At 36.2% G+C, this 23,291-nt stretch overlaps 3 protein-coding genes across 3 annotated transcripts; 2 read left to right on the forward strand and 1 right to left on the reverse strand.

Moving 5' to 3' along the window:
- Nucleotides 1–2,159: 2,159 nt before the first annotated feature.
- LOC112516809 (tudor domain-containing protein 3) lies at nucleotides 2,160–5,333 on the reverse strand. The gene is made up of 6 exons (XM_025124040.1): nucleotides 5,084–5,333; nucleotides 4,810–4,977; nucleotides 3,309–3,555; nucleotides 2,919–3,113; nucleotides 2,570–2,838; nucleotides 2,160–2,318 (listed from the first exon to the last, which is right to left on the reverse strand). Exons 1-6 carry the CDS (start codon nucleotides 5,327–5,329, stop codon nucleotides 2,160–2,162), a joined length of 1,284 nt encoding a protein of 427 aa, XP_024979808.1. The 5' UTR covers nucleotides 5,330–5,333.
- A 145-nt stretch (nucleotides 5,334–5,478) lies between these two features.
- Nucleotides 5,479–9,373, forward strand: LOC112516826 (50S ribosomal protein L7/L12). Its single transcript, XM_025124058.1, has 2 exons — nucleotides 5,479–5,551; nucleotides 8,346–9,373. Exon 2 carries the CDS (start codon nucleotides 8,431–8,433, stop codon nucleotides 9,064–9,066), a length of 636 nt encoding a protein of 211 aa, XP_024979826.1. The 5' UTR covers nucleotides 5,479–5,551; nucleotides 8,346–8,430; the 3' UTR covers nucleotides 9,067–9,373.
- Nucleotides 9,374–15,513: 6,140 nt separating this feature from the next.
- Nucleotides 15,514–19,939, forward strand: LOC112517126 (DNA replication licensing factor MCM7). The gene is made up of 15 exons (XM_025124460.1): nucleotides 15,514–15,544; nucleotides 15,617–15,684; nucleotides 15,777–15,836; nucleotides 15,919–16,142; nucleotides 16,500–16,677; nucleotides 17,000–17,122; nucleotides 17,247–17,336; nucleotides 17,423–17,565; nucleotides 17,782–17,959; nucleotides 18,195–18,386; nucleotides 18,556–18,728; nucleotides 18,823–19,026; nucleotides 19,175–19,340; nucleotides 19,438–19,659; nucleotides 19,755–19,939. Exons 1-15 carry the CDS (start codon nucleotides 15,514–15,516, stop codon nucleotides 19,857–19,859), a joined length of 2,157 nt encoding a protein of 718 aa, XP_024980228.1. The 3' UTR covers nucleotides 19,860–19,939.
- Nucleotides 19,940–23,291: the final 3,352 nt, after the last annotated feature.

A 23,291-nucleotide genomic window follows, 5' to 3' on the forward strand; every position in this document is an offset into this window, starting at 1 on the left:
TGTTTAATCGTAATTTTCAAGATTTATTTGATCATTACTAACATTTTTACGGGGGAGAAAACCAACCACAAACACCTTCAAGTCGTGGGTTTGAGGGCTCTAGTTCTTCTTCTAGTGGTCATCGACAAAGTCGTAAAGAGTCGATGACTAATTTAATGAACGAAGTTTTAAATGAATCAAGTAAAAAAGTCGATATGATAACGATTTGGGTGAACTAAATATGTATGTGCACACTAACTTTATGGTCGCATGCCCCGCAAATGATGTCGAAGATTTTGAAAAAATTGATTTATTAGATTTTTGGAAACAAAAACAACCTCAATTCCCGATTTTGGCATGCATCGCACGTGATGTACTAACAATCCAAGCTAGTACCGTAGCTTCGGAGTCTGTTTTTTCTCTTTGTGGCAGGATCATTTCGATACGTCGGACAAGACTAAACCCGAAGTCCGTGGAGTGTTGCATCTGCTTGAAGGATTATTTGGATAGCGTTGATAGGATTCAACACACGGCATCGTTAGAGATGGAGATTGAAGCGGTGGAAGAAAATCCGGAAGAAAATGAAATCTCCTTGGGACTAAGCACGCCACCAACTACCGATACCGAGAGCACTTACTCACAATATGACGATGATGAGAAACTCGATATTGATGAGCTTGAAGACCAAGAGGCTATTAGATGAATTCAAGAGACTGGAACTCTTCAAGTCAATCCAACATGGGATACCGAAAAAGATTGATGAATAAACGTATTTTCAAAAAAACTGGTCAAAACCTGAAAGAGTAATTTGTGGTCATCAATAAATTAACGTAAGAAATTACAATAATTAGTTTATAAAGATGACCTCCGTTTTTATGTGTGCCTAAACTTGAACCCAACATTCAACAAAAATTGGGATGTTTTATGTTTAAACACCGCTCGATTTGATTACGTAAAGAACGACGAAAAAATGTGAAATATTCCAGACGTAATGATAAAATAATAAAAATGTCATACAAGACCAAATACGATGACTTCGAGACGAGAAACGTTTATCATTACTGATCCCGAAGATACAATTCCCATCACAAAATTCAGTGTGCCAAATGTACATGAAACTCACATAGATGTTTCGGCCGTAGAGGCACATGAGTTTCAGAAGATGAACCAGCATCCGAACATTGATAGCAATATTATAGTTGATGATCGTTGGTCGAAGGTTCACCATCATTATGGTCAAGATTGCCGAGACACGAGATCCTTTTCGCAGTTGGTCCTAATTCTGCAACAACCTGAAATTAATCACACTCTTCCAAAGAAAATACAACACTTAATATTTTGGATTGTCCAGATAAAATGAAACTTCGCATTTTGTGGAATACTTTTTTTACAGATTTAAAAGATATTGATGAGACGATTGAGGTCCGCAAATTTTCTCGACTTTGTCAGGGGTATTTTAGGTATTTGATTATTCATCAGTTTTATTAAACTATTTGTCAAATAAAAGACTTGAACCTATTAGACAATTAACTTGAAAGAACAAGATTACATTACCTTCAATAAGAAAACGTTGCTACCATTAATCTTTTATGGGCTGCCTAGGGGGTGTTTACTTACAGCTTATTGAGCTTAATTGTCTGGATGGCTTATTCGCTCAGCCATACACGAGTGTTTCTTTACGGCTTAATCGTTAAGTCATTCAGCCAAAATGGTTACATGGAATAAGCCAGGATCCCTCACTTGTCCCCATTAAGCCACCTTAAACAAATTAATACCAGATATGCCCTGGAAATAATGCAGCCCTCGGTCTTTGTCTCCCTCAATCCCATTGGCTCCCGTCCCTCAAACAAACATATCCTACTTGCTTATTCTAAATGGAAATGCTTTAGGGATCAGAAATAAACAAAGCAAGCCATGGATGAATCCAAGTGATCTTTTTAATTCCCAGATAAAATCAGGGGAAAGAATCGGTATAATCATGAGCTTAATTAGTCCATAATAATGTGGTCTTTAGAAAATAAAACTTGATCAATAATAATCACGGGCTATTAAGGTAACTTGTATTCGGTCTGCTATTTCATGCCCAATAGAAGTTAAGCCTATTAAGGGGCTGAAAATAGAAAAAAGAAAGGATAAAATGGAAGGCGAAGGTACCTGCCGGTGTAGAGCAGGGGCAAGCATTATCCAACTCTGCCGCGCCCCCTCCCCCTTCTCCTGCCTCGCCCCCTCCCCCTGCCCCTGAATTCTCCCCTACCATGGGCTCCAGGATCATCTCTTTCAAAACTAAACATGCTCATTCTGATATCATCTGCTTCTGTCACATGAGGACCCCTCTGTTCCTGAACCAATTAGAACTTAATCATGTCAATTTTTTTTGATGATCTGAGTGAAATGGTTGCGATTGCATATAAAAAATCCAAATGAATGACCTTTTATTCACTACGAAAAATAATTAATTAATCATCAAATACCCTTTACAGAAAAGTTGACCTTTTCGCGAAAAGAATATTGTGTATTCACTTGTGTGTATGATTAATGCATCATTAGTCTAGAATTTATACTAGCAGAACAAACAAGAAGGAATGCTAACATGAATGTCTTCCAAATCGAATTGGTTTTGAAGCTGGCGTGCAAGATCCTCATCTCGAGTAACATTTGGGGGTTCTTGTCTCGATGAAGAGCTCCCGCTAGCTCTTTTCTTTTCCCATTCCTCTAGAGTTAAAACATCAGAATCCTCCTCCTTACCCCTCCCTCTTTGTTTCCAACCTCTAGAATGCCCTTCATTGCGGTTAGAAATACTCAGTTTTTGGAGAAGCTTTTGTGCAGCAGCCTGATTTTGCACAGGAGCAGACTCGGCTACTGTCAAAGATAGAAGAACTCTGTCGGTACAATTATATCATAGAAGGTAAAGAATATTGTAATCATATTATATATAACACCTTCTTTTGGTCTTGCTTCAAGAGAAGGTTGGTTTTCTTCGGTTTTTTCAGTAAAAGAACCCGACTTCACATTAGCGTCCCTGCTATTGGGTTTTAGATCAGAAGCTCGTGATCCAGTTGTCTGCAAAGAACCAGACCTTGTACCCTTTTCGAAAACAGTAGGTCCAGAAGCTTTCGATGTTGCCTTAGAGTTGTCTGCAATTGATCAACCAACTTTCATGAGCTACAAACAACACCACTTTTACGAGATAACACAAAGAGACAAAGAACTAGAAATAAGAATCCAGAAGCTTTTAGTAAATTTGAAATAAAACTAAATTTTTTTATGGAAGGTCCATAATAGTTGCTAGCAGATATGCAATTTTCAGATAAATGTTTTTTGATGCTAACCAAAAAATCTGTTTTGTTGATTGATCCGTCTTGAAGGTGCCCCTGCCTGAAACTTCTCGAAAGGTGGTGGACCACCTGTGTCATCACTCTGTGACAACTTTAAGGTTGAACGGGTAAACCCTGCATATTTACGGTTCATCTCCCACTCTTCATACAACGCTGGAACAATACCTCCAAGAACAGTTACTACCTTTGCATTCAAGCATAAAATACCGCTGTGCATTACAACATTATTTTCCAAGCGGATCTGTGAACCAAAAACAGCAAAAAAATGACAGATTACCCTCCTACGAGAAGATTGTTACAAATATGACAACTATAATAAGATAATGTTTCACTGAGCCATAAGCATGCACGCAACAGCTGCAAAATGTCCATGTACGATGCAAGCATAGATTTTAATGTCTCATGATTACCCAACAACATGTTAGCCTATTATTTACTGCTATATATTTGGTTATAACAAAATAAAGCAATAAAGGTTCAAACTCATCCAATATAATACATAGCAGGCATACCAAGTTCAATATCAATCTCGAAGAATGAAGATAACCTAAGCAAGAATGGGCACTTAGTCTTATAAAATGCTTCCATAAACCATACATACAAAACCAGAGTTCCCTTTGTAGATACTTCAATGGTGTAAGTTCGATGCTCACATGATGTTTAAAGTGATAAATGGTAAGTCAATATTACCATGGTAAAGAATATGCACCTACATAACAATCAAAGATATCCAGAGATACAATATCCACATTTTCTATCTTTTTATTAACCTGGATATCCAACCCGCCATGCTAGCCGACTAATCCCAGGACAACCACCTGCTTTGCAGATAGTCCGGAGTCACCGCATTTGAACCTCCATGGCCACAAGGGGATTTTCATTCCTCCTTGGATTTGAACCTGGGACCTCCTGGTACTTTTGACCTTTGAAACTAAGCTCAAACCAATCAGGCACCACCCTTGTGGTTCACATTTTCTATCTTTTCCTTCATGGTCAAACTATTTTGGAACTATGGCCACGTATTCTACACGATTTCTTAAATTTCATCGGATTAACCTATTCCAACGAATTAGTTCATGCACGAAACCCATAAAGGGTGCGAAAGAATCAAGTTATGATTTGTAGGTGTAAGGTGAATCCGGAGACATTGTGTAAAACAATATCCTAAAAAAGCAGTGTGAAGACTATGGTTTAATACCCTGTAGATGTTCTGCTTACGGATGGAATCGATCTTGAAATTTCTTGTTTCCATGATACATTCCATAAATCTCTATTTACTGATCAACTAAAGGTGCATAAACTAGAGTACCCAATTTCTAATTCCCTGGCATTCTCATTTTCATTCCCATTTTCATTCCCATGTCTGAACCAAACAGACCCTAAATGTTTCACAGTCATTGTAACCTAAAACCTAAGTAGTACAAAGAACATAACCAAAACCCATAATCACCAAATGCCATACACAACTGTATTGAATTTGAATTCAAGATTGTACCTTGGTGCCTGGAACAACATTATCTGGAATGGAGGGAATATGAGTGAACTCTACAGCAGTCATATCTGAATGACCATCAGTAAGCTTCAATCTCAATAGCCGTTTACTGCTAGACCCCTCTGAACTCTCAGCTATACTACTTCTACATATGTCCTTCGCAGAAGATACCTACACAAAAGCACCAGATGGCAGCAATTTTTATACTTTCCGTAATAAAACCTAAACACGAATTGAATTGCGAAGACATGTAGGATAAGAAGATAAAACAATTTGCCTGAAGAACTTTAGGGCCATGAAAATGAGTGGATTTGCGGAGGGTAGAAGCATCAGGTAAACATTTCCCTCCGATTACTCGTAAGTCCATGTTACAGAGCTCCAATTCGATAGAACCAATGGTGCTATAATCCCCAGAGAACTTAGTTTCGATTAGCGTCTTGATTTGATCGATTTCTCGAAAACACCAGCCTCTGTTAGTTAGGGTTTGAATCAGAACCTCGGAGGAAGATGAAGTACTCGCCATTTCTTTGAGCGCCCACCAGGTGTTTGATCTTTGAACTATATAAACCGTAAATGGAGTATTTGGGCCAATTGTTGGACCCCACCTGGATTTTCAAGAAAAGCCCATTACAAAATAAAGAAGCCCATATACACGTCTCACCAGTCACCACCAGTCTCCCTCTACCCTCATCGACGAGACGACGCTCACCTGGCTCCCGCCGTCCGCCGCTGAACGCCACCGCAGGTTCGCTTTTCATGGGTTCTTGCATTAAGGTTCTGTTCATATGTGTCTTAAAGTTTTTTTCTGGATGCTTATCTCTGCTAATTTTACAAACCTGCACATTTCATACACTCTCACGATCTTCCCTTTAGTATGTGGTTTAGGATCGAGTTAAACAGTTTCCGACTTGCTAGCTTTAATGGCGGCACACACAGCTGCGCACACTAGATTTTAACACGCAGCTTTGCAAGTTAGGTCTTATTGGCCCATTATTTGTCAAAGCCCTAGTCTCAATTTAACCTACAAATAGTCTTTTTAGATATATTTCAATTCTAGGTCCAAAAAAAAGTGATTCTTCGACGATTTTGGAAATTTTAGAAGAAATTTCAAGGAAATGTGTGATTAATTCTTGAAACGATGTCATGATTATGGTTTATTAGTTTAATGGTGGTGATATTTGAGAAATCACATACCTAAGGCTGAGAGCAGTGAATCACCTCTGTCCTTCTGATGGCGGTCCGACTAAAAACCCCACAGGGACCTGAAAAAGAGGCTGTGAATGCTTGTACAATGTGCAGCAAATAGTGTAACAATCACTGAAGTAGTTTAAATTCCTACTTTAAACAGTTTCACTGCAACATTTCAGTTGCTTCTTTTTTGTGGAAATCTAGATTTTGATCTCATTGAAGCAGGAAAAGAACTTATCTTCTTGTTAAAAATAACTTATGTAATTTATGCTCATAATTAGTTAAATTCATATACTTTTGATTGTATGTTTAGACTTCATTTAACATAGCAAGTACCAACGTATACAATTTGTTTGACTATTATGCTACATCATATGTAATGTCGAGAACAAGAGTTAGTGAAGATAATAGATGCAACTTGTTAACCTTTCGGCTCCCAATTCAATAGAAAGCACACTGAAGGGGAAGTAATTCTCCGAAAGTAAGAACCTTTGAGCTCAATTTCTTGTCAGTCCATTCTATAATTTAAATAAACAAAACCAAGTGAATCCAATATATCCCTCTCGTCTTTTTGTACTTAGAAGAAAGTAGAAGAGTGTCTAGGAGAATAGAGGCAAGAAAGATCCCTTCCTGGGAGATATTCTATGATTTGTCAAGTCAAACAGGCTTATTTGTATCTTCTGTTTTCGAGCCTAATTTGATACTTCCAGAAAGTTATAACAGCCAACACAATAGATAAATGTTGGTGTTAAATTTCTGAAGATATATGTATATATATTGTAACTTAGAAATTACAAGGTTTGAACTAAAAATCAAAGTATATTTCTTCTTCTGCAACAGAGTGAATAGTTTAGACTATCTTCTAGTGACTTTGCAGTGGCTTAAGGATGTCGTGTTTTCATTTGTTGCACTACATTTGTACTAAACAATGGTAATTTTGTTATGTTTGGAGTAAACTGTAAATGCATAGCTTCCGTCTGTGATAATGATTACAATAAAGCAGAGGGTAACATTTATTTAACTGTTATTTTAGCTCATTTTTTATCAATTTTGTTTCACTATGGATGTTACTTGCAGTACTACATACCTTTGATTATATAGATATTTGGGACTTGTTTTATTGCAATGGCATGTGACAAATTGAATTATATATAAGCATCTTTATATGGCTAATAGCTTCTATTTTGTCATCTCTTTAATAGCTTCTATTGCGCCATTTAGTTTATTTCTTTTAAACTATTAGTGAATAATCTTGGTACGTAAAAGGTTTTTTTCTTTTGAACTATACATAATATTCAAATATGGGGGAGATATCCTTCTTTGTGGTTCAGGATCGTTGTCATTTTTTTGTGCATTCTTCTTTTAATTGTAGTGCTAACATAGCAAGAGACTAAGGGCCCATTTGTTTTGACGCAATGTTTTTGAGGGATTTGGATTTCGTGGAAGAATTTGGAATCTTTGGTGTGTTTGGTTTTGTGGGATTTAGAACGGAATCGAATTTTGTTCTTTATAAATAATTTCTAAAAATGATTAACTACCCCCATGGGATTTCTGCATTCCATGTTTGTGGGATTTCAAATCCAAGCATTCTTTCAAACCAAACATAAGACTGGAAATTTGATTCAATTCCAAATTCTGCAAACCAAACGGGACCTAAGAGGTAGGAACGAAGTGGTAGGAGTGTGCCACCTATGATATGAATTTTGTTACCATTATCATTTTATGCAAATTGAAACTTTGCCGGTAATGAATTGGATAAGCTCACTCAAGGACATATAAGATGATATACCACGGTGTATGCGTCTATTTAAGCTATAAACCAAACCAAAGTAACTCTGTAATTCCCACGTTGTGGTTGGGTTTTGGGGGTCCTTTGGTTAAATGACCTTCTAGTAGGGTTTGATTTTTTAAATTCATGAACTTTTGTCAGGTTTGAGAATGTCACTGTATAACAAAAGATAATCACTTCCATACACAAGAATGCCTAGAAACCTGTTAGTAGGTCATGGAGTTAAAAGCACTTGTCAGGAGGCCATTTTGCTAAATAACCCGTTCAGGGGTAGGATGTACGCTTGGTTGCTATCTCCATCCATTTTTTGGAACTATAAATGAAAGTCTGGCCCCAACTGGTTCCACACAAAGGCTTCTGCAATTTTTTTCCATTGAATTTTGCTCATTACTTTATGCATGCAAGAAACATGTTTATGGAAGTAAAACAATATAACTTCAATATTTTGTTTGTGGTCATATATGTGTGTATTTCTAAAGTTCTTAAATGACGTAAACGCTACTCGTTGTATCATAGACAACCTTGTTGTCATCTTGATGTTCTGAAATTCTACTTTTTGCAGACAACTATTTCCTTCCACGAGAGCCTGCAAATGTGTTATTTTTAGGGCAGTTAAAAACTGAACTGGGGTTTGTAGAAAATTGGAAATGAGTTTGTTTTTAAGGCTTCGGCATCATATACCAAATGGATTCTGTACGAAATCTATACGTTCTCCTCTTATTTCTCTCGCTTCCATAAAGTCAACAATCCTGACTAGAAACTTTAGTCAACCTGCAAGACAAGTGGAAGAAGAGGAAGAAATAGAGATCGAACAACGAAGACTGCCAACAGATTACGATCCTGCAACATTTGATCCAACGGAGCATCGCAGCCCTCCAACAGACCGTGTATGGAGGCTTGTAGATGAAATGTCATCACTCACATTGGCCGAAGTTGCAGAACTGTCTTCAATCATGATGAAAAAGATGGGTATGAAAGAGCCGCCAGTTGTGGCGGTCATGAAACCAGGAGCCGCCGGTGTGGCAACACAAGGTCAAACTGCAGCAAAAGAAGAGGCAAAGCCAGAAAAGACTATTTTCGAACTGAAACTGGAGGCGTTTGAAGCCGCTTCAAAGATCAAGATTATTAAGGAAGTTAGGAGCTTTACTGATCTGGGACTTAAAGAAGCAAAAGATTTGGTCGAAAAGGCGCCAATCGTGTTCAAGAAAGGGGTGACGAAAGAAGAAGGCGAACAGATAATCGAGAAAATGAAAGCTGTTGGTGCCAAAGTTGTGATGGAGTAGCAAGAATCAGATGCATAAAAAAGACAAACTTTTGGATCTTTTTCTGCATTTGAGGTACACCCACCTCTTGAAACACCCCTTTCTTGATGAAACTAGTGTTGAAAGTGAAGCATGTGATCAGCTTCTCTTCTTAGTGAAGAATGGTTTTAATTAGGGTTAGGGTTTTAGCAGCATATTTATACATTTGTGTGCTTATGAACCATTGCCATGAGGGAAAGTTTGGATTTTTGTTCTACTGCTTTTTGCCCACTTGAGATGTATGCTGAGAACAAGTTCTAATAATATGATACACTTCTTTGATGTTAAATCAAATCAAACAAATCCAGTTCTCGTATGAAAGTTGGGTTTGAAGGTAAGATGTATGCAGACTCTGTCTGTTCTTTGATGGATGTGTTTGGTACGAACCATTATATATTCTAACGAGGTGATCGTCTGTTGATGGGTGTGTTCAGTATGCAGTCTACTGATGAAACTGGACCGGAGGGGTGAGATTGAGGTAAGCGGATGAATGAATTGTGCAAGGTTGTAGGATTTTTAATTTTGTAAGGGTAGTTTAGTAATTTACCAATCTTGTTTCATTTATCTGATTTTTACATATTTGTTTGTTTTTTCGAACCTATCTTATGGCACTCGAGTCCTTTTGCATGATGTCGTAAAAAATGGAGAATATATGATTTTCTAAAACAATGAATCATGGTTTATAATCATTATGTTATCCATGAAATTTCATCATCATCGTGACAATATTGGATTTTTGCATGTTTGCAGATTTTTGTCATAATACTTCATCAGTATTTTAATTTTCTAAAATAAGTCGCTCAATCTAATGGATTTTGAGTTAACAGAGCAAACTCTTAGGGGTTGTTTGTTTACCTCTTAATAGTTCCATTAAGAGGCAACCTTTGAATCGTTAAGAGGTGAATCTTGTTTAACAAAAAAAAATCTGTCTCTTAATGGTTCTAAAACTTTCTGAATGATTTTGTATCTTGAATCTCCCTTAACCATTAAGAGCCATAATTTCATTGTATACAATTATATTTCATTTTGCATTATATCATGAGAGTCTCTTAATCATTCTGACCACTTAATCATTCTGCATCAAACCATACAGCAAAAACCAAACAGCCCCTTAGTATTTTAAGAGCTTTTTGGCAACAAAATATATATATATAGAGGTTGGAAGTGTAATTTTCAAAAATTATGTAAATTTGGAAATTATAAGTATGAATTTAATCTCTCCGTCCTAAAATAAGTGTTCACATTTCTATTTATTTGCACCTTTTATCTATTAAAAAGTCCAAAAATATCTGGTAAATAACATTAAATGACCTATAAGTTTGAAAAATGACATCATTTCACTTCTCTTTCTCTTATGTACCCTTTTTTTTACTTTTTTTTTTAATTAGTAGATGATAATGATTATTAGTCTATAGTAATTATAATTTTCATTTATATTATATTAATCAAATTTAAAATCAATAAACTAGAAAGACAGTATGCCTTGTTATTTATAAAAAATAATATATAGTAATTATAATTTTCATTTATATTATATTAATCAAATTTAAAATCAATAAACTAGAAAGACTATATGCCTTGTTATTTATAAAAACTAATATAATTTATTTTATAATTTTACAAGTTTTAACGATATGGATAGTTGTATGGTTTGTCTGTATAATTTTTTTTTTAAATTTCATATACTAATCCTTAATTTTCCTTTTATATATATTTTCATAGAATATGTCATTAGTCCCGTTACAACTTCAAAAATTTAGAAACTAATCCATCATCTTTTTCCAACTTTAAAACTTAAAGAATAGTCGACCAATTATTATTTAAATTTTGAATATTCAAATAATAATTTTATCAGTATTTCAACAGTTTTTAAAAAAAATAAGATAATAACTCATCTCTTTTTATTAAAACTTCAAATATAAATTAGTTTAAGTTGTATTATGTTTTATTTATAAAAACAATATTGTTGTAATAAACATATATAGAAGAAGCATTGTTATATAATAATAATAATTATAATAAATATAAAATGATGTTAATATTGAAAATTTAAGAATTTAAAATAAAATATGTATTTTTATTATTTTTTATATTTGTATTCTTGTTTAAAAAATGATATATTTTTTTTATCTTAGGTGCTAAATATTAATACAAACAAATAATAATAATAAACTTAATTAAACATTTTAATATCAAATTAAAAATCATTGACTTAAATAAACAAATAACAAAATTAACTAATCCAACTTAATATACATTATCAAAAATCCAAATTTAGATCGGATAATCTTAGGGGTGTTTGGGATTGCTTATAAAAACAATTTATTGACTTATTCCGGTGTGGCACCGGTAATAGGTACTTTTGAGTGTTTGGATAAATAGCTTATACTGGTGACAAACCGATAGTAAAGAGTTTTTGAAGAAGTTAAATCATTCTAACTTATAATAAGTTGATAAAGATTTTTTATAGAAAATCATGAGTTGTTTCAAATAAGCAATCCCAAACACCCCTTTAATAAAAATAATATATTTTTTATACATTTAAACAATGGGAAAATAAAAGCCATTTACTATCACACAAAAAACCTCAATATGAACCACAAGAGTGATGTCTGATTGGTTTAAGTTTGACCTCCAAAGATCAAGAGTGTTTGGAGGTCCCGGGTTTGCATCCAATGAGGAGTAAAAATTGTTTTGTTGCCACAAATGTTCAAATGTGGTAACTCCAAGTTACCCGTTAAATGGACGGTCGCCTTATCGAATAAGGTATTAGATATCCATATTAATAAAAAAATAGAGACACTGAAAACTGTATACTCTCGTTAATCATAAACCTTTCACAATTACATAGAGACTAGTTGTGTACTCGTGCAATGCGGCGAAAACCGTGAATTATAACAATTTTGAAGTTTCATTGGGTTTATTAGAGAAGATTTTTGATAGGGAGGGGGGAGACCCCTCCAGATCAATAAAAAACACTAAAACGCTAATAAGCAACAATGAAGCTCTCGGGTAGGAGGAAACCTCAACTACTAGAATCCAAGGCACCCAGAAGGGAAAGAGAAGGAGAAGAGGAGAAGAGGGACGAAAAGGAGAGAAAGAGAAGAAGAGAGAGAGGGAGAGGGAGAGAGAGAAAGAGAAAGAAACCAGCCACAAGGGAAAGGCCCAGCCAAGCCAAGACCAGGAAACAACAGGGAACACCACAAGGGCAGGAGAAGGGGCCTAAAAAGGCACACCCTAGACCGCACCAAGAAAACCCAGAGCGCAGAAAAGCACACACAGAAAGACAAACTACACAAACGAAACAGACAGTTAAGGAAGGTTCCAGGCAAGCCGAACCCGGACAACATTGGGGGAGGGCTTGAAGGTCAGACTAAGGAGCCTAGACCGGACATCATCAGTAATTGTCTTACCCACCGCATTATGCGATCTTCTTTTGCTTTTGAAGATGCGATTATTTCTTTCTTGCCACAAGTGGTAGACGGTCGCAACAAGCACTAAGCGACGAATGATAGACCATATGGTCTTTCCTTTGGTGGCTTGCTGAAACATACCAATAATATCAGCCCAGATGTCCGGGACACCATTGAGATTCAGCTTGGTTTTTAAATCATTCCAGACCACATTAGGGAACGGGCACTTAAAGAAAAGATGCGAATGCGAATCAGGCCCGTTTTGACATAACGCACAAGACAGGTCGGAATGGGTCTCCCAGAACCGGAGTTTATCGTGCGTCTTGAGACGCTGCTTTAGGGCAACCCACAAAATGAAGGCATGTCTGGGGATGCTTTGAGAGAACCATACTAAATGATGCCAGGAGACATCAGGCTCATTTGGACGGAGGGAGAGCCACACCTCACGAACAGAGAAAGAAGTGAGACGGCCATCCCTAGTTCTCCAGAGGAGCTTATCAGGGGTGGTCGTGGAAAGGACAGGGAGGGGAGAGACACGGATAGAAGGGTTGGAATTGTCCCTCAGGAGAGGAGACATCCAATTTCCCTGGAAAACAATATCTCTGACAGAAGCAGAGAGAGAGATATTAGAGTTGAGAATACTACAGGAAGAGATATGCCGGTAGAGGGGCCCAGCCGGATGCCAGTTGTCATACCAGGCAGACGTGGACGCGCCATCACCAATCTGGGAGACAATGAAGTCTCTTATCTTTTCCCTCATACCCAGGATCTTCCTCCAGCCTCAACCAACATCACTGCGTATCGGGGCATCCCAGAAATTACGGTCTTTCAGTCTGTAGGAGTGGATCCATTTAACCCAGAGTGAGTCCTTATTGGTAAGGATTCTCCAAGTGTGGGAGGCCATGAGGGCAAGATTCCAGCTGGCAAGGCTCTTTATACCCAGTCCGCCTTGAGATTTGGGGAGGCAGACAGTCTTCCAGGAAACCTTAGTTTTCCCTCTTTTTAGCTCACCGTGGCACCAAAGAAAAGCCCCGCATGAGCTTCTCAATCTCTTTGGATATGGAAATCGGAAGCACGAAAATAGAGGCCCAATAGATCTGCATCGAGGACAGGACCGAGAGAATGAGCTGCAGTCTACCGGCGAACGAGAGGGACTTATTCTTCCAGTCATTAAGCCTGGAATTGACCTTGTCAACAAGGCCCTTACAATCCCTATGGTAGAGGCGGGTGGTAATGAGGGGGACACCAAGATAACGCACCGAGAGGGAACCCTTCGGAAATTGAGTGATGGATTGAATGGACTCCTTGGTGTGCTGGCCAACATTACAATAGAAGGCCTCGCATTTGGCCGGACTCGGAAAGAGACCAGACACATTCGAAAACTCATCAAGGGAATCCTTTATGACCCGGGCAGAGTCACTATCACCATGACTGAAAATGAGGAGATCATCAACAAAACAAAGATGGGTGATCTTCTGCTCCTCACAATTCCGGTGATAGGAAAAGGTGTCCGTCTCATGAAATTTTCTTTTGGTCAAGAGGTTGAGGACCTCCATGACCAGGGTGAAGAGATAAGGGGAAAGAGGATCACCCTGCCAAAGTCCTCGGCCTCCCTTGAAGTAGTCATGGAGGTTTCCATTTATACTGACCGAGTAAGAGGCCGTGGAAACACATGACATTATCCATTTAATAACGGTAAGGGGAAAACCAAAGCCGAATAGGGCAGTGCGAAGGAAATGCCAATCAACGGTATCATAAGCCTTTTGGTTATCAACTTTAAAGGCACAGCCGGGGGGGGGGGGGCGTTGCTTATGATAGCCACGCATGAGCTCCTGAACAAGAAGAATATTATCAGTAATGAGCCGACCCGGGATAAAGGCAGACTGGTTGAGGTCAACTAGAGAAGAAAGGTGATCTTTTAAACGGTCAGCAATGATCTTGCTAATGATTTTATAAATGACATTACAGCAAGCGATAGGACGAAAATCAGTAACACGAGACGGGGCATCCGTCTTGGGGATAAGGGCCAGAATAGTGCTATTGATAGACTTTAAGATCTCACTATTCATGAAGAATTCACGAACGGCGGAGCACACATCTCTGCCAACAATACTCCAAGCGGCTTTGAAAAATTTAGAAGTGAAACCGTCAGGCCCCGGAGCGTTATCATCTCCCATTTGGAAAAGGCTAGAGAAGATTTAACGATGATATAAGTTACACTTGGTCTTTACATATTAATACAATTTGAATAAATAAGAGTTATGTTTTTAATTACAGTCTATCGATGAAAAAATTTGTATGTCAGTTTAAAATCTAATATATTTAAAATCCAACATATTTAAACGACTCCATAAATGTGTTCGATTTGCACCAAGGGCAAATATTGAGGATCGAGAGCAATTGAATGAGAGATGAACAAGATAACTTTTAATAACTCATGGTGAATATCAGTTTAAATCTCACCTTAGAGGATGAAAAGAAGAAATAGAGGTATAAGACGGTGAAGACATGAGTGAAAGATGTCAAAAGTATCTTAAAAACATGAAAAAATAATAATAATGTGCATTGGTAACTTGTACTATATGTTATTTTAATTATAGATTAAGAGATTTTAAGACTAAATGCATAACATAATAATATTTAATGCATTATAAATTGTTTTTAAGACTTGTAAAACTTTGTACATTAAAAATTGTTTTTAAGACTTTTGATAAATATGGTTGATAAGATAGTCATATGGGCCTAACCCAGACTATTATATTATTATCCATCCGATTCCGGCCCATGGCTATAATGGGCTTCATGGCCTGCTTAGCTATAATGGGTTTCATATCACCATTTCCTTCATTCTCTCCCGCCAAAACATACCCTCCACCCCCATTTAGGCGCCAAATCTCATATCTCTCTCTATCTGTGAAATTCTCGCTACCTCCTCCTCATCCTCCTCTCTCTCTCTCGCTCTCTCGCTTTCTCTGTGTCTCTGGTTCGCGAACTGCTACAATCGGCCGGCAGCACGATGAAGGATGTCGATTTCAGCCGAGACAAAGGTATGTTTTCTTCTCTAAACCATGTACTACATCATATCTTCTTCAAGTGTTAATTGTCTGTCCAATTTACAGATCTGGCCAAAGATTTTCTTCAAAACTTTGCAGATGCAGACGGCGATGCCAAATATATTACCATTCTTGTAAGTTCACATAACTCATGTTTTTTTAGGGCTTCGTTTTATCATTTTATATATTTACTTACAGTAGTAACTCTTTTTTGCTCCCTGCACAGCAAGATGTTGCCAATCGTAAAGTCAAAGCAATTCAAATTGACCTTGAAGATCTATTTGATGTATATTCCGCATTCCTTTCAGTTACTATTTTATTACCGCTTTAGTTTTTAGATTTGATGCTAAAAAACCTCTTTCCATCAGTACAAGGATTTGGACGAGGAGTTTGTGGGACGAGTTACGGAAAATACCCGGAGATATATTGGAATTTTTGCCGATGCCATTGACGAGCTAATTCCTGAGCCAACAGAGGCTCTCCCGGACGACGATCATGACATATTGATGACACAAAGAGCTGAGGAAGGCAATGAGAATGCTGATGGAACCGATCCAAAACAGAAGATGCCCTCAGAAATTAAGCGTTTTTAGTAAGTATAAAATGGAGCTCTTCTTTTTTGTTGCTTAAATTGGTTCTGGTTTTCATTTCCTGTTTAAGAATACTACTTTGATTTCTGACATCTTTTCTCAATTTGCTGCAATTAGACAAGTGTATTTGAAAAGGGTTCGTTTTAATTCATAACCCATGCCCATTTTTGTCGTTATCGTGAAAACATGACCACAATTTTTTAACGTTATATTAATGGAATCAACCAATGGAGCTATATTATATTTTACAGCTTCTGCTTGAGACGAATTATGTTTATATGATAATTGCTTGAAAAAATCATGTTAATGCTCAAATTACAGTTTATTCAAGTGTTTAATGCTCATTTTTTGTAAACCAGTGAGGTTTACATCAGAGCTTCTTCCAAGGGTCAGCCATTTACTATAAGGGAGGTTAGGGCTTCACACATTGGTCAGCTTGTCAAGATATCTGGTATTGTGACTCGTTGTTCAGATGTAAAACCGTTGATGAAGGTTGCTGTTTACACATGTGAAGAGTGTGGTTTTGAAATATATCAGGTATGTAATCATGTTTACTTTACACTCACTTCAGATTTATATTTGTGTATGTTAAGGACTTGATGCTTAATTTTTTTTGCTAGTATGGTACTACCTATTCCATTTTTAGTCTGTGAGCTATATTTTTGTGGAATCTCACACAATGAAAGCAATATTTCACAAATAATCCCTGCAGGTCCATGAAGTGGGACAGACTTGTGTGTTTGGTTAGTGCTTCAAAGCACTATCCAGCATGTGGGATTGTTGTAACTAGACTTCCTATTTATACATTTCTTAGCACTGGACATTCTTGATTATATGACATTCTAATTCTATGAAACAGGAGGTAACTGCTCGAGTGTTCATGCCTCTGTTTGAATGCCCATCCAAGCGCTGTAATGTTAATCGGGCAAAAGGAAATCTTATCCTTCAACTCAGAGCTTCAAAGTTTTTGAAATTTCAGGAGGTCTCTTGTTTTGCACTTCTTAGTAGTTTAAATACTTGTTTGCAGGATTTTCATGTTTTGTGTAACACGAGATGTTTTCATATCGGCTTTCTTACATGAGATGTTAACATAAAAAAAAATTCAGGCCAAACTTCAAGAGCTTGCTGAACATGTTCCGAAAGGTCATATTCCTCGTTCAATGACTGTCCACATCCGAGGCGAACTTACAAGAAAGGTTTGTGTTGAAGTTGGCTAATCTTAGAGATTACTAAATGTATAAATTGTTTTAACTGCATTTTAACGCCTGCTTAAAATTTTCAGGTATCCCCAGGTGACGTTGTTGAGCTATCCGGAATATTTCTTCCTATTCCTTATACTGGATTTAGAGCAATGCGAGCAGGCTTAGTGGCAGATACGTACTTGGAGGCTATGTCTATTTCCCATTTTAAGAAAAAATACGAGGAGTAAGCAACTGTTAGATTTTTCTGCTCACAAGTATCTTTTATTAAGTATTCTCTTTACCCCAAAAGCTACAACTTCATGGATCATGGGTTTGAATAGGCGTTTTCCTTACCGCCTTGTTTATTCTACTTGGGGACGCTTAAATATAAGAAATATGTTCATTTGTTTTAGGGTTTGCCACTACTTATCCCCTGACTATGCTATTTATTTTTCTTCAGGTATGAACTCAAAGGGGATGAGGAAGAACAAATTGCATCCCTAGCTGAGGATGGTGATATATACAACAAGCTGGCTCGCTCATTGGCGCCTGAGATTTTTGGACATGAAGACATCAAGAAAGCTCTTCTCCTCCTCTTGGTTGGAGCTCCTCATCGGAAACTGAAGGATGGGATGAAGGTAATTGCATGGTTGAGAGTCATGTTCATATCCTGACAAACAAGATTTCTGCATGATAATATGGCCAATTTTCTGCCTTTACTGTCTTCATCCTCTTGCCATCCATGTATCATTACTTGCACAAGTTGAATTAGATCTATGTTAGCTAAAAGTTGGGTTTTTAATATCTTATGCATGAGCAATCCTGATATATATTTGTTTGTCATTCTAATATGGTTCTCTGCATGTTGTGCAGATAAGAGGAGATCTACACATATGTTTGATGGGTGATCCTGGAGTTGCAAAAAGTCAACTTCTTAAGCACATAATTAATGTTGCACCAAGGGGTGTGTATACCACCGGCAAAGGAAGCAGTGGAGTTGGTCTTACGGCAGCTGTTCAGAAGGACCCAGTGACGAACGAGATGGTCCTGGAAGGGGGAGCATTGGTGAGGATAACTTTCTTCCTACTCAAGTCATTTTCTTTTTCATGGGGATTCCAGTTGCTGGCATACAACCACTATATTTACCATTCATGTATAGAAGAACTCTTGCAACAGGAACTTGTGTTATTATTACACTTTAGTTCTAAGGACTTCTGCCTCTGTCCTTGACCAGGTGCTGGCGGATATGGGCATATGTGCAATTGATGAGTTCGATAAGATGGACGAGTCAGATAGGACAGCCATACATGAAGTCATGGAGCAACAGACGGTTAGCATTGCGAAGGCTGGGATCACAACATCCTTGAATGCGAGGACTGCAGTCCTTGCTGCTGCCAATCCTGCCTGGTACATATGAAACGTTGTTTCTGTTCCTGATCTATTTCTAGTCCTTGTCTTTGCCTAATTTGAATATTTTCTTTTCTGGGTTTCTATCTTGAAGGGGAAGATATGATCTACGTAGAACTCCAGCCGAAAATATCAACCTCCCTCCAGCACTTTTATCAAGATTCGATTTTTTGTGGTTGATCCTTGATCGAGCAGATATGGACAATGATCTTGAAATGGCTAGGCATGTTGTTTATGTCCATCAGAACAGAGAATCTCCTGCCCTTGGGTTTGCCCCACTTGAAGCTTCTGTTCTTAGGTATTTTCCACAAGTCTTGTTTGTAAATATACTGTGTGGTCATATTGAGCATCGAAAACTGAATCTTGGAAAGTGGAAACTAGTTCTTTTAATCAACCACGGTGAAATAGTTACTAAGTTTAATATTTTGCTTCGTGGTATTTGATAGGGCATACATATCAGCTGCGAGAAAGCTGTCTCCTTCAATTCCAAGAGAGCTGGAAGAGTATATAGCTACTGCGTACTCGAGCATGAGGCAAGAAGAAGCAAAATCAAACAGCCCACACTCTTACACAACTGTCAGAACTCTTCTCAGCATTCTGCGGATATCCGCTGTGAGTTTTCTTGAATACGTATATATGTCGTAATAAAGGGTAGAAGAATGTAATAGCATCGGATGATGATGTTGTTGTTGTTTGTACATACAAACAGGCACTTGCTCGGCTGAGGTTCTCAGACAGTGTTGGTCAGAGTGATGTCGACGAGGCACTTAGGTTGATGCAGATGTCAAAGTTTTCTCTGTACTCGGAAGATCGGCAGAGGTCAGGTCTCGATGCAATCTCAGATATTTATTCGATTTTACGCGATGAAGCAGCGAGGTCGAACAAGATGGATGTAAGCTATGCACAAGCTCTCAACAGGATTTCAAGAATGGTTAGTAGTAGCATCTTTACATACCCTCTTACTAGTAGTAGTAGTAGTAGATTTTATATGAGAGAATGTATTGGTGATGGTTGTGAATGTTGCAGGGGTACACCGAAGCTCAGCTGAAAGAATGCTTGGAGGAATATGCAGCATTGAATGTGTGGCAGATCCATCCAAACACCTTTGATATTCGATTTATTGATGCATGAACATGTTGTATTTTTTAAGATTTTTGTAATGTATTTGTGGTAACAAAATACCTTCTGATATTTTAAGATTAGGAGTCGTGCATTGTCATCTATTTATAGGATGGTTTCACGTGAAATCAATTTGGTTTTGTGAGACCATTTGTTTACACTTGAAACTTCATAACAAAATGTTGTGACAGTAAAAAAAACGAACATTCACAGTAAAAACATTGTGAATGTTATCTTCACAGCGTTTTACTGTGAAAGTTATTTTCATAGGGTTTTGCTGTGAAGTTAAGTGTAAAAAAATGTTTTTACGGTCTCACGAAAACAGTCTGGTCTCAAGTGTATTTTGGAAGAGAATGGGTATCATCAGAATAAGCATTAGTGATCACATGATATTAAAACATTAGTCAACTATTAGAGCAAAAAATTGTTAAAATGTCTTTGTTTTCTATTTTAGCATAGTTGTCTCACAAATTCTTTGTAGTTTATTTAAAATAAAGAATTATATTTTTAGGGTGTGTTTGGTATACTGAACAAGGATAAAACAGGATAGAGATCCTTGTCCCATGTTTTGCATGATTTTTATGTATGCCAAAAAGCACAACCCAGAAAACACAATATGCGCTCCACCACCACAATGTGAATAATCCGTCCTCTTCTCTTTGAAAGAAGGGGCGCTTCCGGTTCTGTCGGTGCTTGAAATAATTTTGTCTTCTCCATATTACTATATCTCTAGAGTCAATAATTTTATATGAGGAACTACTGAACTCCCGGATCTATGCTTATTTTCAACTCCCCGAAGCATTTCGTCGCTTACTACGCCCTTCCTCGTCTCTGGGTGCCTAGGTATCCACCGTGTGGCTGATCATCCTCTCGGACCAGCTACTGATCATCGCCTTGGTAAGCTATTACCTCACCAACTAGCTAATCAGACGCGAGCCCCTCCTCGGGCGGATTCCTCCTTTTGCTTCTCAGCCTACGGGGTATTAGCAGCCGTTTCCAGCTGTTGTTCCCCAGATTTAATTCTCGTGTCATAAGAAAAAAAAATTTGGGAAGACTGGAACATAAGGTAGTGTTTGGTACGCAGACTGGATGAGACGGGACGGGACAGGACTAATATTCTATCAATATAACCTTAAAATATAATTTAATAATAATAAAATTATAAGTATAACGGTTTTGTTATGATTTTAATTGATGTGAAATGGATTTAATGCTTGATTTGGAAAGAAACAAAGTAAGGGAATGGGATGTGGTTATCAGAATATTGAATTACATGGATCAACCACCACTATTCTATACCTACTCCATTTATGACCATTTATTATTTCACAACTATTTTTGTTCACATTTCTCCATATTTCAAATTTTCCAAATTTAGTATTTTTTTTATAAAAAAATACAATTTCATGACCAGTGAAAACGGGTCGGGTTGGCAACATTTCTTGATATATATATTTTTTAATATAATATATAAATAAATAGTTGTATTAGATATCAGTATGAGATTGAGTTTACGTGAGATCAGTCTGTTTTCATATTATAGTGAGACTTTTACAGAAAAATATTACGAAGGTTTATTTTCACAGAGTTTCATTGGGAAAATTCATTCAATGTTTATTTATGTGGTCTCATAAAAAGAGTCTGATTTCATATGATTCTAAGAAGTTATTTGGTAGTTGCTGAATGATTTTGTGTAGAATGATTAAAAGACTCTCGTGATATAATGTCAAATGAAATATAATTGTTTGATAATTGTTTACAATGAAATTGGGGCGTTGAATGGTTAAGAAACACCCATGATACAAAATCATTCAGAGAGTTTTAGAACCATTAAGAGACATTTTTTTTACCAAACAAGATTTACTTCTTAATGATTCAGATGCTGCCTGTTAATGAAACTATTAAGAAGTAAACAAACAAACCCCTAATTCCACCATTTATTTTATGTTATATATTTTATCCCATGAAAATGAGATGAATACTATTTAAAGATAAATGTATTTTCCTTATCATAATCTTTTATAAAAAAATATTTTAAGAAAATAGAAGAGTGTTTAAAAAAAACAAAGTATATGGTTAAATGTGAGTTATTATTAGAGGGATTAATAATTTGAAAGCATAAATGTAGTATTTATTGAAGGTTGTTTTCATAAAATATGATAATAGATAGAGGTTTATTCAAGGGAGAACTGATTAGTTTGTAATAAACGTGAGATCCAATGTAAATAACTCGTTTGAGATATTTAAAAATATTTCTTAAAAAATAAGCTAAAAGTGTAATATAATAATTCTATTTTTGACAACTAATTAAAATATTTAATTAAATTTTTTAAAATGAAATATTTAATTAAAATTAGTTACATAATATATCAATTACCAAATGTACATCGTATTTTAAGGCCGTTTGTGAATCAAAGTGTATCATAGTGATATTGTTCACAATGTTTCACGTGTATCACAATTTTTTTTTGTTTTATTGAATGTATCATAATGTGCATTTTTGTTATTTTCATTGTTTTACAAAGGGTATCACATTGTGCATCTTGGATGTATATCTGAGTATCACAGTGAATATCTTTTGTATGTATCACAGTGTGTATCTTTGTTCATATAAGGTTCGTCGAATAATATTCGACAGAGAGAGGAAAGAGGAGAGATAAGAGATAATATTTATAAAATCCTTAAAATGTCCTTAATTATTGTCCATTTATACAACAAATGCAAACCAATTAATTGAGATATTTATGGAAATGATGAGAGTTCATTTATTATGATTTGAATATTTATGAAAGATGACTAGAGTTCATTAATTATGACCAATACTTTATATTATGAAACAATCAAAACTTTTATGAAATTACATATTCATCAAATTATATGGACGGTTAAGATTGAGTTGTATTAGTTGTACAAATATAAATGGTTGCATAATAACCCACCTATATATATATATATATGTATATATATATAGAGAGAGAGAGAGAGATGAGCGATCAAAAGCAAACCACCCAATTTGTACAAATCGTACAAACCACCCTCATCCGTCGATTTCATTGTTTAAATCTTATGAAAATTTTTAATGAAATTGTTTAATTTTATGAAATTGTTTCATTTAAAACTTTTTTTTTGATGAAGTTGTTTCATATATGACTATGAAATTATTTCATATAATACTTAATGAAATTTTAATGAAACTGTTTCATGTACTTCTCTAAAATTAAGATGATTAAGATGATAAAATCAATGATCAACACCCTCCACAATAAAAATGATTAATCAACCTCTCATAATTACAAAAAAATTAAACAAAATGAAAAATTATGATTGGTTGTAAACCTCCTCTCTCTCTCTCTCTCTATATATATATATGTATATATGTGTATATATATATATATATATATATATATATATATATATATATATATATTCAAATTAAATATGTAC

This window comes from Cynara cardunculus (assembly GCF_001531365.2).
Source record: "Cynara cardunculus var. scolymus isolate 2C chromosome LG 8, CcrdV1, whole genome shotgun sequence".
NCBI lineage: Eukaryota > Viridiplantae > Streptophyta > Magnoliopsida > Asterales > Asteraceae > Cynara > Cynara cardunculus.